Source organism: Amblyomma americanum, chromosome 1, assembly GCF_052857255.1.
Source record: "Amblyomma americanum isolate KBUSLIRL-KWMA chromosome 1, ASM5285725v1, whole genome shotgun sequence".
NCBI lineage: Eukaryota > Metazoa > Arthropoda > Arachnida > Ixodida > Ixodidae > Amblyomma > Amblyomma americanum.
The window spans coordinates 164,315,983-164,331,157 of record NC_135497.1 but is presented as its reverse complement, the minus strand read 5'-3'; the positions used below and the strand labels follow the sequence as shown (position 1 = coordinate 164,331,157).

The 15,175-nt window shown below is 47.8% G+C and overlaps 1 protein-coding gene across 4 annotated transcripts in view; it reads left to right on the top strand.

The window, feature by feature from the left end:
- Positions 1–7,869, top strand: part of LOC144114106 (Golgi-associated plant pathogenesis-related protein 1-like) — a 31,219-nt gene extending 23,350 nt beyond the window's left edge. For 3 of the 4 annotated variants that reach the window (XM_077647588.1, XM_077647591.1, XM_077647589.1), the window contains exons 2-5: positions 2,526–2,578; positions 3,283–3,708; positions 5,162–5,291; positions 5,444–7,869. In XM_077647588.1, the coding sequence (XP_077503714.1) occupies positions 2,526–2,578; positions 3,283–3,708; positions 5,162–5,291; positions 5,444–5,676 (842 nt within the window). In that variant the 3' untranslated portion in view covers positions 5,677–7,869. Of the gene's footprint in view, positions 1–2,150; positions 2,290–2,525; positions 2,579–3,282; positions 3,709–5,161; positions 5,292–5,443 lie in introns of those variants that run through there. The other variant, XM_077647590.1, reaches the window with a different exon arrangement.
- The last annotated feature ends 7,306 nt before the right edge of the window (positions 7,870–15,175 follow it).

Below are 15,175 nucleotides of genomic sequence, written 5' to 3'. Positions count from 1 at the left end.
TCAAGCGCGTGAACGAACGCAGATCTCAAATTTATGGCTTACGGTGAAATATTATTTTTTCATATTTGTAAAGTGCCAACTGCGTTGCATGACAGAATAGCCCTAAAATTAAATAATGAGATCACCTCGATGAACCGCAATGCTGACCAAAGGAATCACAAAAAAACTGCCTAGTGTTTACGCTCTGCTTTGTAATGTGCTAAACTCAGCGGGACCTCAAAAGATAATAACGATAATAAGATAATAACGATAATAAGATAATAAAGATAATACGCTAATATTATATTGCAGCTGTGGGGGCGGGGGTCTCACTATTAAATGTAGATTTTTTTTCACGCCAAGTTACCAAGTGAAGAATTCAATATATTTTATTCAGGCATTCTACATAATTTCGTGGTGGTTTATTTATTGTTCATGTCTTTTTTAATGCTTGAATTGAAGCGTATCTCCCTTTCGAGTCACGTTCTTCTAAGTGACGAAGAGCTATCTTGTGATTTGTGAATTAACTCTCGTACAATGTTCCATCCCAACTCTCAGCCAAATTCGTAATGCGTGGGCTTCGGTGTCGTATATCTCAGGAGCTCCACCACGGAGTTAACTAAGACCTCAGCCACGTCCGCATTCAGTGTAAGCATGTAAGGTGTCCAAATGCGCAGCATTATTTATGAGTACCCCCGCGCGACCTCCGCCCTGAACCGCAAAGAAGACCAAGCGGCCACGGGCAAGCAAGGTGCGCTCATCCTAGCAACGTGCCCTTGCTTCAACCCTTCCCTCCCCCTTCTCCAACACCAATTCTCTGCAGGCAAACGAGCCATTAAAAGCATAGTCCCGTGCGATCCCCGCTCTAAGCCGCAAAGAAGAAGAAACGGCCACGAGCGCGTGAGCAGCGCTGGCGCTGCGTTGTTAGCTGTGAATACGGCTGGCGGTGAAGCCTCAACCTGGATTGGCTCCATATAACAGCTTTCGCTGTAAGTCAATGACATGGACAAAAATACTCCGATCGCGCACTACGTAACTGCGTTTTAAGTTATGATGCAGCCAGGACACTGTTTTTGGCAGCGCTGTGTATATTGCATGCGATGACGACGCTGACCACACGTGATTTTAATTTCTGGGTCGGTGTATAGTATAACGATTCTTCTCCATTGATTCTGTTCTGCGCTTCACCGACCGCCATACACAGATTTTGGTGGCAGCGTGGGCGTGGCGAGAGGTTAAAAGGCAAACGAATATAACTGAAACTGAATCGTTATATTATCTTCCCCCTGGTCTATGCACCACTCCTCGCACGCTTCTGGCATGCGACTTCTGTAACGCGTAAGCGATTCACGCCGATATATTCTTAACTCTTAGCATGCGAAGGAAAGGCGCGAGAACACTTCGCATATTTCATCAGACGTGAAAATCGCATGATAACAGAGAGAACGAGCTGTCTACCGGCTTCAACCGGCTTCAGGCAAATAAACACACAACGGCTAAATGCGGGGAATGCCCACTATAAGTGCTAGCACACTAACAAAGGAACAGAATTCGAACAGCAATGCTTTATTATTCCGACCGGTATGCAAACTATTAACTTCGTTACTTGGAAGGAAGATCATTGCGCTGTATTAAAGTAAGCATCTCACGCCGCCAGCCGCTCGACTTGTGCATACAGTCGTCCACAGACCTGTCTAGAGCGCTCGACATCCGAGCCGTCTGTGGATGACTGTACGTATATCTGATGGCGCGGCATGACCGTCCTTGGAGGCTCGCTCGCGTATATGGCATAGGGCGAGTGATTGATAGGCTGGCCCCATTTTGAGAGTTCGCCAGAAGGCAGTTAACGCGCACAACGTTCGAGGCTTCGCGGCAAACTTCCCGACGCAGCCACTGTCGCCGGAAGCGAATGCTTCCGGGTATGGCGCAGAGGCGGAGTGCCACGCCACTCAAAAGTAAACAGAGAGCCGAGCAAACGCACCACGCTCAGTGCGCAGGCGCTGACTGTTTTTGGCCAGGAGCAAGATACCAAGGGAAAGAAAGACAATGGAGTTGCACTATGGGTTGCATTTTTGGTATCGCCTTCTCGTGGTGCTGATATTTCTGCGTGTGATCGCAACGGCTGACGCACTGAAGCAATATCGGGATCCGAATGCGGCCTTAACCTGCTGATAAGGAAGCCATAAAGCGGAGCCTTAAATGGACCCCGGGAGTATAAAGCCCGCGAGCCATTCGACAGCGGTATCCGCGAGGAAACAGTCGGCTATAACGCTTTGCGCAGGCAAGAAACGCACACTTCCTCGATCACAAGTGAGTACGCGACCCACAGTTCAGCGCGTGAGTTTACCTTTCTTACGTAACAGGAGGACGTCTTGGCATTCTGTACGCCTTCTATAATGGCAATTATCACGCATGAGTGTCAAACGCGTGAACTTACTGGCAACGGCAGACGGTGACAGAATAAGTGTGAAGCGTTCAGTGCAAGCGTAATGCGTGATTTCTCTTTGACAATGACTTATTCAACGTTTGTTCTTTCTTATGCGCAGAGATGTCTTCTGGCAACCAGTCATTCCAGCAAACAGTGACCCGTGTAGATGGAGTGAGTGACTGCTATTCAGTGTCTCCATTCTTCCTCAACTACTTTTTTTAGTAATATTTATTTTACTAACCAGTGTGAAAGCATGAGCGGAGTTTAATTCCGCTGATTATTTTTGACATTTTTCCCGTCTTGTGCAAGTACATCAATGCAATATGCGTGGGAGTTTTGAACTGCTTGGCTTATTGGCAGTTACAGGCAACCAGGAGCTCTTTGCTCAACAATGCTGAGCGTATTCAGCCGTACAGTCGAAGAAGGGAACTTCACAGTTCCAGCCAAGAGCTCTGTAAATTCTTTCCGTCAGCGAATAATCCTAATTCAACGTGACTTTAGGTATATTGGCTAAATTCTAGAAAAGGAGATTATATCGTTTCTCTGTGCACAGTTGATCAAATCTGAAATGTTCATGCGATATTTGGTCCACTGGTCTGCTTCGACTTGCAAACTTGCAGGCAGTATTGACACCCTTTCCTGAGCCTTAGCAAGCTTCGCCACGTAGCAGTTTGTCTTGCGCCGAGGCACCGTCCATCGTCAAAGCGGAGTCCACACGCTCTACTCTTCTTATGCAAAAGTGCACACTCCTGCAGATCAGTCTCACCCAGTGACTTCATAGATTAAGTTCTAAAGGAGGGATCAAGTGGGCGCGTCCACCATTTTTGCTGTGTACGGTCATTAGTCACAGTGGTCCTGTGTCTTTGTGTCACCAGGGCGTGGTTACCACGTCGACCAGGACGACGCAGCGCATCATCCAAGTCTCGGAGACTTCGGGCTACCCGAGCGACCAGTTTCCGACGGGCCACCATGTGAAGAGGACCGTGGTGACGCGCACCATCAAGCAGCACGCAGACGGCACTGAGGAAGTGACCGAGGACGTGGTCACCGACGATGGTGTACCACGCGTCCAGGACAAGCCCAAGAAGGGCCTCTTCGGCTTCCTGGGCGGCAGAAAGGACAAGACCAGGGTCACCATCGAGGAGGCGCCCAGCGACCAACAGGCCACGAGCAGGCTCATCAGCGACCGCAAGGCCCCCACCAAGCCTCTCAGTGACAAGGAGTTCCGGCAAGACAGCCTCAAGTGGCACAACCACTACCGCGCCATCCACGGAGTTCCGCCGCTCAAGCACAGCGATGAGGTCAGAGCAGCGGAGGGAAGCAGGGACGTTTTGAAAAAATCTCCGGCTGCGTATCGAACTGCATGAGGATTTAATGCGTCTGATCACACGGTGCAGGGACAAGCGTCAATACTATGCGCCGTATGACTTCGCGTAGTGCTGTCGTTTTGCGCACGTCTGCGCATTGGCAAATGAGCTTAGTGATTAATACAAAAACAATCTTTAGCTTGCAGTTTCCTTCACTTAGGACTGCGTGAACTCCTACCAAATTACTCACATTCACTGTTCCGGTGAGGTAAGATTAATGTTTGTAATGCATCTGTAATATAATGGCTACGTGTACTAACCGCCGCTACACCCGCAATACTTTCATGTCCCGCCAGTCTTAATTTTACAGCGCGTACTGAAATGCGAATGAAGTACAACAGTGCTGGTAATTTGTGGAGGTGTAACGTCTTATTAAGTGCAAATTCCATGCTAGAGCCACACATGACGCCAACGCAAGCAATGAAAAGGGACAGTGCCTGTACATTCTCAAAGCTGTTCAAATGAATGTGTGTACGTAAGACGAGTTTGTGACGGGGCGGCGCTTATGACTGGCTATTTGCAATAACTATTTAGACATCAGAAATGTCACCTGCCAGTCCTAACCTGATCTTAAAGGTGGGGGCGCATGTTACGTTGTTATGTTGGCTTCAGATCCCGGGACTGTGAAGACCCGAAAATTCAGGTCATGTGTCCTTTGCGGCTGTAATATACAGCGTGGTCTCCAAGTCTGCCATTATGGTATAGACCTTTGGTGTTTCACTGCCTGGCTACCTGTGTTTTTTTTTTCGAGTGCCATTCTATAATTTGAAAGTTCCCATTCTTCTGCTGACTTGGGAGTCGCTAAAGAGGTTAACTGAAACTGTGCTTGATTTATGTCGTGTATATATATATATTGGCCACTGTTAAAATGTTCGATGGATATTAGACGCCGAAAATTAGCTAATTCCAGAATTTCACACTAAACAATAATTCGGCAATATGGTTGGATGCAACAAGCAGATGTTTAGATCATTTACTTCCCGCTGCGGATTTCCGCTAATGCCCGCATTCGAAAAAAAAAATCGCGCTCGTTTCTACAACGCCCGGGGAATACGCACTGACAAAGAAACTGCGATAAATGCGTGGCCCAGCAAGAGCAAAGGTAATTATCGACAGCAGAACAGGGAGACGGGACTAATGGTATCGCGGCACTTCACTCGTCTCGCTGTTGTGCTGTCCTATGGATCGTTGCCAACCAACCCGGTTTTCCAACATAATAAACCTGCCATGAATGCAGCAGCTTTGAAAGCGAAGTGTAAAGGAAAAAAAAATCACTCCATGGCAATGATGAAAGATTAAGCAGGCGTGAAACTTATCTGAGAAACTATTTTGCGTCTCAGTGCCGATGAATTACTTGCTCATGCCTGCGCGCACCTCCTCTGTGCAGCTGTGCCGATACGCACAGGAGTGGGCTGACACCCTGGCCAAGAAGGACACGTTTTGTCACCGCCCGAACAACAAGTACGGCGAGAACATCTACATGGCTTGGTCATCAGACCCCACCAAGGAGGTGACAGGTGCGGAATCACTTTACTCACACTCGTGACGCTGTTTAGAAATGCGATGTTCTCTCTGCATGCATTTGCTCTCAAACTTTAGAACTGCAGTCAATTCAAAGCGAGCATGAAGCCCGACATTTTACGTTCACCACTGACTGCATTGGCCGCAGGACGAGAGGCGGTTGATTCGTGGTACAGCGAGATCCAGCAGCACCAGTTCGGCTGCGAGCCACGCAGTCTCGGCTCCGGCCACTTCACGCAAGTCGTCTGGAAGGCCAGCACCGAGCTCGGCACGGCTCGAGCGCGCACGGCCACCGGCAAGCTCCTGGTTGTGGCCAACTACAACCCGGCCGGCAACCTCATCGGCAGCTTCGCTCAGAACGTGCCTCCGCCCAAGAAGTGAGCGAGCCGCACCACGACGACGACAAGGCACTGGGTCTGCCACATCTACAGCTCGTCGCGCGTGGCAGGCTTTGCACGTGTGTAAATAATTTTCCCTGCAAACGCCAGTCGTCACAGGAGCTCTGCATTTTTGGTCAGAAATTCTGTCGCGCGTATGAAGTCCCTTTGTTCTATCAGTATTATTCGATCGAGGAAAATAAGCGTCAGCTTCAAAATATGCTGATGTGAGCGCGAGAAAGGACCACACGTTTGTGATGACGAACGAATCCGTATGCTTTGGTGTGGAGCTTTGCATTTACAACGAAACATGGTGCTACGCAGATAACGCTTGTGAATAGTACAATGCAATTAGTGACAACGGCGCTAGGCGCTGGTGTAACCTAGAGTTACTATATAGGCTTTGCCTACTAGTGTAACTTTGTGCATGTCGCTTGGGCACGCCATGGTAAAAGCGAATAAAACGGATGAAAAAATTCTTCGACGCCGGTAAGCTAACACGAGCCGGCGATATATGCATGCTCGTAATTGCGCTTCAGGCTTTTATCTCCAGGCGTGATTTTCTGGGGCCTTAATTCAGGCAGCGCAAGCGGCTATATCTGCTGTACAAAATGAATGCTACCCAAGTTTTGTTAATGTGAGAATTTAAAAGTCGTTTAGTATGCGATCATACGATATTTTGATAAGACTTACCACCATTGTGACTTCGTGCCAAACATGTCTTGATCTGTGGTCATGGCGTTCGAAAGAGGGAAGGAAAAAAAAACAAAATAAAGGCTGGTAACGCATGCAGTTTAGCACACAATTTTGCTCCTGTAAGCGTGTATTTATAAGCACACGAAGTAATCGTAACACTTGCAAGCTTGAGGAGTTTTTTCTTTAAATGAAACTATATTGTGTCTTGACTAGGAAGCAGCTTCTTCTGCAGAAAGCAGCGTACAAGATGGATGTTTCACTTTTAATCTACTTTTCCCGCGAGCAGGCTCCCAAGCTATAGGCAAAGGAGCAAGCAGCGAGAAATGAGCGGATATAATGTAACATAGTGTGGCGATGCGCGCTATAGGGAAATGTATCTATTTAAAAGTTTTCAGCGAAAGGCTTGCCCTTGGTCAGCAAAAATGGGCTTGTTGTATGCATACACAAACATTCCAATGTCTATGGTTTTATGCCAGTATACGCTGGGAGCCAGAAACTGAGTGAGATGCGTTCTATATTATGCGAATCAATAGTCTGCGACCCACATATTGTGATTTGCATTAATTTTGTGGCTGAAATTAACTTCAAGAGTTCCCCTCACTACAAGATACCGTTCTCGATAAGCGAGTCTGTTTTGAACCGCGGTGTGTTCGGTATCTTTCGAACGAGCGAGTGCAAAGAGGCAAGTTGTTTTGAATTAATGCAGTAAGTCTCGTTTTGCTTACGTGAGGAGCGCGGCGGGAGTCGTATGCAAAGAAACGCAACAAGGCCTACGTTGTCCCAGTTTACAAGGCACATTATACTCAGTTTGCATGGTCGTGTTCTTCTGCAGTCTGCCAATGGCAAAACAATGCATAAACTGTTATTGTGAATAAAATACCGGTGTTGAAGCTCTCGTTTCCTTGATTTCACACCTGTCAATAGCTCGCACTGCTGCCTAATATCACGAAAGGAAATTTATTGTACGCCTCCCTGCTTGACCTCATCAGGCGCGTGTGGACTTCGCAGTGGCTGCCGTGTGTTTTGCAATTACTCCTATATGTAAAGCACGGCAGTCATATGTGCCTCGGATAGAAGTAAGTTCCTTTGCTGTGAAGGTGTTTGTTTGACTGTACTCCTGAAAAGCCATTTTATGAGCCCCTTATACAATTGAGGGCGGTGCATGGTCATCTATGCAAATTAAACATCTGCATTTGCTACATATGAAAGGCGTGTTTCGGGTTGGCACACCAGGATCACAAATACGTTTGAATGTGGAAGTCAATCCCATTACGAAGAGAAGTATTAACACTTTGGCCTTACGCCAGGGAAAGTATCGTATACGCGCCACTATAGGTGACTTCAAACGCGTCTTGATTGTAACGCCCAACATTCCTTCCCTAGCACATGCTACATCTAGGGATAGATTCTATGGCTTGCTTTGGCGCATCGGGTCACCAACCAAAGAACGATGTATTCTTTTTTGTGTTTTTTTGGCGAATAAAGTTGTTTTGTTGGACTACTTTGCAAGTGCTTCTATAGACCAGCTACATGTAAGTGCGCCACTTTATACGCAAAGCAGCATAAAGCTCTAACGGCAACACCAGTGTGAACAGGACTGCACCGCTTGAAGCACCTTGCGGTTCGAACGAAAGTTACCGAATGGAAAGTGCACATTACACAGCCTTTGCCAAAAATATACAAGCCACCGGATTCGCTACTGAGCCATCTAGTGGTGCTCTTGTATAGCACCCCTGTAACTGTTGAACACAGGAGGGATGAGGCCTATGGTTCCCCTCACCAACGAGAGTACGCTTTAGATACAAAACGAGATTCACCGGACGGCCGAGCAGCAGCCGTGATGGCATGAATGTTGTCCACAATGTCTGCCAGTCAGCGGCGTGAGAGCAGCTCCCTGAAACAACTCCTCAAGGCTTCTTCTGAGCTAGCTTCTGCATACCGTCTTCAACAGATCACCCCAGCATGACACGATCCATCTAGTATAGGGCGCGAGGACATATCGAGCATAGCGCCTGTCCCGTCCACATCTGCGTTGTCCGTGTCTTCTTTGAGTTATGTTTAAAAAGAAAAAGCATATCGTAGCGCCATCTTGAGGCTGCGCCCAGGTGACGCTGGAAGGCGGGTCATTTGTGTCGATACCCTGCATTGCAGTGTCTCAGACCTCTTAGTTTTTGCGCTTATGGCTTTGGTGTCATGTTTACAATACATACGAGGCACTAAATGGCCTTCTCAGCCACAAGTACCTCACCGAGTGAACGAGCTGTCGCTGTACAACCTGGTCAGTTTTATTCGCCGCTAAAACGGGGCAGCATTCCCCAGCCGTCATAGAGCGCATATGCTGCCGCCATTATGAACAACACTGAAGCTTCCAAGTCTATATAGTCACAGGTGTCATCAGGTCACTAAATCCCGCTGGAAAGATAATTTCTACGAGATAGGTGCGGAGCTGTGCAGAACACCAAGTCATATCGATGTAGTAAAAAAATCAAATGCGGACCAATCGATTTCGGTTTGGGCCGGCGGTGCGACGCCGTTCGACTTCTTCCTTGAACTATTTTAGAGCAGTCAAGTACGGTAGTGGGGACAACACCAGGTCTTGGACGGCACACAAAAATCTTTAAATGTTTAAACTGTGGACGTGTGTTTGAGCCAGCCCCTTCGGCGTCGGCTGCTACTTATTAAACAGTTTAGCGCCAGCTTCATGCATAATATCTTGCTCCCTGAAATGCTTGCTGCACACACGACAGTGCGTGCGTGCGTGCTCACTTGTTTGCCAACTCTCGGCATGAATAACCATGCTATTTGCAGGTCGCTATCTTCAGGATTAAAATCGGAACTTGCATCGACTTCCATCGCATATGTCTGGCGCTGAGGCACTCGTAAACCACCATGGCTGAAGCACGAATAGCGTGGCGCTGTTACTGCGACGACACACGATCAAAATGTGCAACGCAGCTATAGGTACTCGCTATTAGAGGAAAATAAATAGAAAACGCGGAAATTCTTTCGAGCTCCCCCTCTGCTAAAATTTACCTTTTGCCTCTTGTAGCACCGTGTCCATTGCCCTCCTCGGGAAAATCCCACTTGCTACTCTCTCTTTACCCGCTATTCGATGCGTACAAAAACCCAAATTTCAGGCTGCCACGCGAGGCGACATGACACACAGCGCATACGGGAGAAAAGCCAAGTCGGCACTTCATAAACGGTGCACGACGCCGTAATTACCGGCATAATTTGCAGCGATCGAGTTTACTTATGGTGAAACTTTCAGCGAGGCCACTGTGTCCAGTAGCGATGGCACTTGCAGGCCCTTCGTCCATTACTGGGGCAAATGCTTCCGGTGAGTACAAGAACTTCGCATGCGATTTTCTCAAACCATGCGTTGTTAGAAGTCCGCGGAATGATGACGCAGCCTTCAATAATGCAATGAGCATTGCTAGAAACCTTTCGTCTGGATGTCTGACCTTTACGCGATAATGTGGGGATACGTGAACAGATAGCAGGCCTGATATGGTTTCGTGACGTCACTATCTCAAGCCTTCCGAGGCCTGCACTTGTTGCGAGCCATGAATTACGCACGTGCGAAGTCGCGAGGTTACGAAATCAGGGTAATGTGATAATTCGGGGAACCCTGACTAAGCGTTACCCACTTATCACTCGTGCTACAAATGCAAGCAAGGCAGTTCAAACGACCAAAATGGGCCCACGGCAGATCGCCCAATTCGGCCAAATTCATTCATTGCCTTCTATCGGTTGTACTGCTAGCCACCGCGCTATTTCAGCACGACCACACAGATCGATGCCACTAAAGTGCAAACACAGAACACCAACGCTGTAGCTGCAGGCTCACTTGTACTTCTTGTGTAGCCGAGCAGCAGAATTGACACAGCTAGGGTGTCACTCGGTCGGCGTTGTGGTTACTACGGTGGGTACAGGCCCTCAGCCACAGTGGGTTCGAGCTTCGCGCGAGCCGTAGGACCCGATTAGCCGTCACCACATGCACATTGGGACATCGGTGCGGCGCCCTCAAGCTCCACACGAAGGAGACAGACAGAGCCGCAAGGAGCCACAAGGCTTGCCGCAAGGAAACAAGCCTCCAAGTCCGCAAAGGAGACGTTCATTCCCGCCGTCCTTCAGCGGCACACACACACTAACAGTCACCCCGTCCTGAATTCTCTGAACATATCTTCATGGTCCTATAACGCGGTCACTGAATGCTAAACGTATTGCGATGGCCAAGCAGTTAGGCCTCACGTTTCAAACATTACTTACTCGTGTGTTCGTATTTGCCTCGCAATTCTTCCTGTGCACCGCAGTGATCCATATTTGAAGCTGATCAGCGTTCCCAACACCCGATGTGAAATGATGCAGGCTGAACACTCGGCAGCGGCAGAGCTCTCGACGCACGTCGTGCACGCCGCATACAGTTCGCAAGAACACAGGTGCTTCTTTCCGTGTAGTAGCTACAACATCCGCAGACGACGCAGTGGTGCCCAGATGACTTCTTATACTTTCAGGACGGTGACACGGACATGTTTGAACACTCACAGAGGTTACAAAGCCCGCTTTTTGGGCACAGCTGGTGTGTCTAGGTGGAAAATAGAGTCACCCTAAGTCTATGAAGTGTCCTACTGATACTCATCTTCCGTGGAAGTCCAACCTGCACAATAAGCCCGCTTGTTCTGGCTACTGTAGGCGCTGTGTAGGTGTTCAAGCACCAAAGACCTTACTTCCGCCGCAGGTCTCTCTCTCTCTCTCGTTTCAAGCGTAGACTGGAATGTCTAGGCGGCAATTAATGTCACCGTAAATCCATAAAAGGTCCTACTGACACTCCAACCTACTGTCCTGAGGGTGGGAAGGGCAGCAAAGAATTGAGGTAGTGGGGCTGGTCCTGTCCGGGTCTCTTCAAGACGGACTAATTGTAGAATCAGCCTTCAGGAGGCCTGCAGACGCAACGGAAAGGAACAGGCTTCTCAAAGACCTTGCTGGAAGCCACATGGCGTGGAACTCCCAGCGCAGTTTTCAGGCCTTTCCTGTGGGTGATCTCAAGTCGCCTATACTGGCTGTCTGAAGCCGACATAAAAGTCAATGCATATATAATTTTGCTGCTCCCGATTTCTGAGTGTAGCTTTAACACTGTTGAAGGACCACTGCCCCATGCAGCACCTGCCAAACATTTCAGTACAGTTAGCCTTGGCACTGAGGAGGAACCTCGCATGGCTTGCCTGAGGAATCTGGGTTCCTTGCACTCGTAGGCGTAAGCGCGTGCGCCAACTTCTTTCTCATGGGAACAGCATGAAACATGCCTTTTAAGCTGACCTAACGTGGCCAGACGGTTCTGCATGGCAGAAAGAGCCCACTGTGCGAACACAGCTAGACGCTTATGCTGGTAGCCCGATATCCACACACATACGTCATGAGCGCAAATAGGCACTCGCAGCGGTGTATGGCCACATGGCAAGGCTTCCGGCAGAGCTGCGATAGCGATGTAAACAAAAGCCACTCTTTCTCAGCTATAGCGCATTAAAGCGACAGGACATATTATTTGCTACGTTGAAATATTTCTTTGCGACCATAGAATGCAAGTCTCCCTTGGAAATACATTTTGCTGCCAGAGGATCCTGTTTATAGGAGTGCCGCAAGAAAGTGTGTTATCGACGCATCGACATGGGCGTGGATCTCTGGGAAGCATTTAAGCTGGAGCCACTGTCTTAAGGCATCAACAAGCTGCATATCGTGCGCATCGTTGAGGATGACATGGCCTCCATTGATAAACTCCAGAAGATTGAGAGAAATGAGGACTTGATAAAAAGCGTGGACATCGTTGCGTTTAATAATTGACACGGGAATCACTTACTTAAGAAGTAATCTCGTCCATATATCGATGAGAAACTGCGGAGGACTGCTCGCCCGGGCCTTTGACATGCGGGTGCAGCCTCATCGCAGGCAGCTTGTTCACTTGGCCGCATGCCTCGCCCTCCCTCTTTCCTTGCGTTACTGTCCTGTGTACCTACCAGGATAGTCGCTGATGTCGTATTTCTCTTCCGTCACTTCAGTTTGTTGTGTGCACCACTACGTGTGCTTTCTACATTTGTATCTTCGCGAATAAAATGTTTCCAGAAAAAGCAGTCCACCGCCGGTGCACCCAAGTCCAACAAAACCCTTCAACATTGCCTTTAAAGTCTATCCTTTGTTCTCGACCTACCTCCTCGAACTGAGGTGTTTTTTTTTTTCATCTTTTCCATGAATTTCTAGAGAGCTGAAAGCCACAGCACAGACACGTGTCCGGGGTGGATCCCGTTCATATCCTATGCGCGTGCAATGCTCCCATTGCTCAGCAAGTCGCATGTGAACCTTTTATTTCATTTACATAAACTGACAATGCACTAGTGAACACGCTCCTGCGTATACGCCTTTGAAGTCTGTTGTTCCCCTCACGCCACCTTTTTCACTCCTCTCTTTCCCTGCGTTTCTCTACATACCTCCTTTTTTTTCTCTCTGCCCCATAGGAAGAAAGTTTTCTTGGGCTTGAGAAAAACGTCGATAGTGTCTAGGGATAGTCTCACAAAATCGCTATCCCAGTGACTATCACTCTGACTCTAATATATTGCAGCATAAAAAAAAACACTACGAAAAAGGGTTCATGATACATTGCCATTGTCTGATGCTTTTGTTCATGGGCTTGCGCCGCCCTTAGTCTTCTACGAACGTATGGAGAAACTAGTTAAGCTGACTTAGACATCCCGGCACTTCGCCGTAAAATTCCCTGCTTATCACTTTTCTATAAAGTTTACCGCCATCCTTCTTGGCCAATTTTCAAAAATTATATAAAGCGCACTTAGGACAACAGACAAGGGAGACCAAACAACACAAGCGCTTTTGAGGATTAACACTTAAAGAGGAGCTCAAGGTACTAGAAATGAACTGAAGCAGAATTTTTGAAAATGAAAAACCAACTAGCTCAGATGTCAATTCTGCTTCTTGGCCAACCTTGGCCATACCTAGCATAGCAACAGCCTGTACAGAAATTAAATACATATTGCCACGAACAGGTTTCGAACCCGCGGAGGCGCGAAAAGATCAGCTTCGGTGGACATGGCACGAGAGCACTATGCTATCACCGCAGCCAATCACGCCTTGTGTTAAACTGCAACACACTCTCGCGCTGTGCATTGCACACCGTCGTCTTCATCAACTTCCATCTGCGGCGTGAACAGATCAGATCAGCTTAACCTCGATCAGAGTCTAACCTGAGTCTAATATCGTCGCCAGACGTGCCAGCGAGCCAGCAATGAGCCAACCAGGCTAAACACATGCTTTCGCATGTCTACTCGGTTTAACTACGTGAAAACCCTACCATTTTTTTTCCCGGTTGCACTTTTGAGTGCTTTTTTCCAGTGTTGTATTTTGCTCTCTGCTTTGTATTGCTCTGATGTGTTATCTGTCCTGATGTCTTTTCAGCAATGTTTATTGTTTTAGACTTAATTGTTCAGCTATATTTCACTAAATATTATTTCTGTACTTTGTCTTTAACTTTAGTGTCATATACATGCTGCAACCAAGCACTGTGTACCCCACCACCACGTAATACCCTCTTCATGACAGCCTTTGGGGGTATTTTGAATTAAAAAAAAATACCTACTAATTTTGGAGCTTCGTATTTCTAAGGGCCTGCACATCGTGTTTGCAACGGCATGCTTTACGCTGCAGTTTCCTCTGCGAACAAAAGGCTTCCTTTTACAGACGGTTTGCACCCAAATTTTCCAAGGGTAATAAACACGGCTCTAGAATCCCGTAGCGTTCGGTATAGTTATTCTTTTTGGTGACAGTGGACAAACATGCTTTAAAAATTCTGCAGGTATAAGAGGTTTTACTGCACGCCGTAACGCATCAACGCTTAATTGGTGGAGATGTTAGAAATGCATGTCATTGCTTGGGAATTCCTCTGATGCTCAGCACAATATCAGCTCTAAGATTCATGTTTAGCCTTCCAACGCGTAAAAGAAAAGGCTGTCGATATCGTAGCAGTAAAGTCCGCTCTACTAGATCTCATGGTGTAAAAGAAAAAAAATTCACCCCACATAGGCACTCGAACGATGCGTCGATGCGCTGATCGGCGCTCAAACATACCATGACACCGCCTGCCGGCTTGGATACTTGACGCGTGAGTGCATACTGCACCATTTGTGGCCATAATTTTTACGACATAGTACTCATCGCTGTGAATATGGATGCCTTTTGAACCGATACTGGGCAAATTCCTACCCCGTTTTTTTTTTATGTGTGTCTTTGCTGACATTTCGAACTGCGTAAATCAGCTGCCACTGTTGCTCATGCCTACGCGAAGAAAATGCTCGTGGTAAATGTCATCTCGTGGGATACCTGGAGCATTTTCTTCCCATGTGTCCATACTTCCGCGAGAAGAACTAGGCCTTACCGCGCAACCAAGCTGGCAATAGCACTCCATTGGAAGTGAGTCAAAGATATCGTACAGTTATCGCTGAATGTCAGTCACGTTGACTTCTTGTTGCGGCGCTGATTGCTGCAACGTGCACAGCGCCGGAAGGGTTGATTGATATTTGCAACAGTGTTTCACCAATCCTGCAGAGGGCCGAAGTGCCACTCGTCTGTCGTACTACTTTCAGAAGGTTTCGCGAGGCTTTTGGTCGTTATCTTTTGTCATAGGGGCCACGTGAAGTTAAGGCAGTGAATAATCAGTGGAAAGCGCAAATGGGCCCTGGAAGCGGAGCGTGCTTGCATTCAAATGCAGGCGGCTGTGTTTCGTGTGGTTCCAAACGCCGCTTACA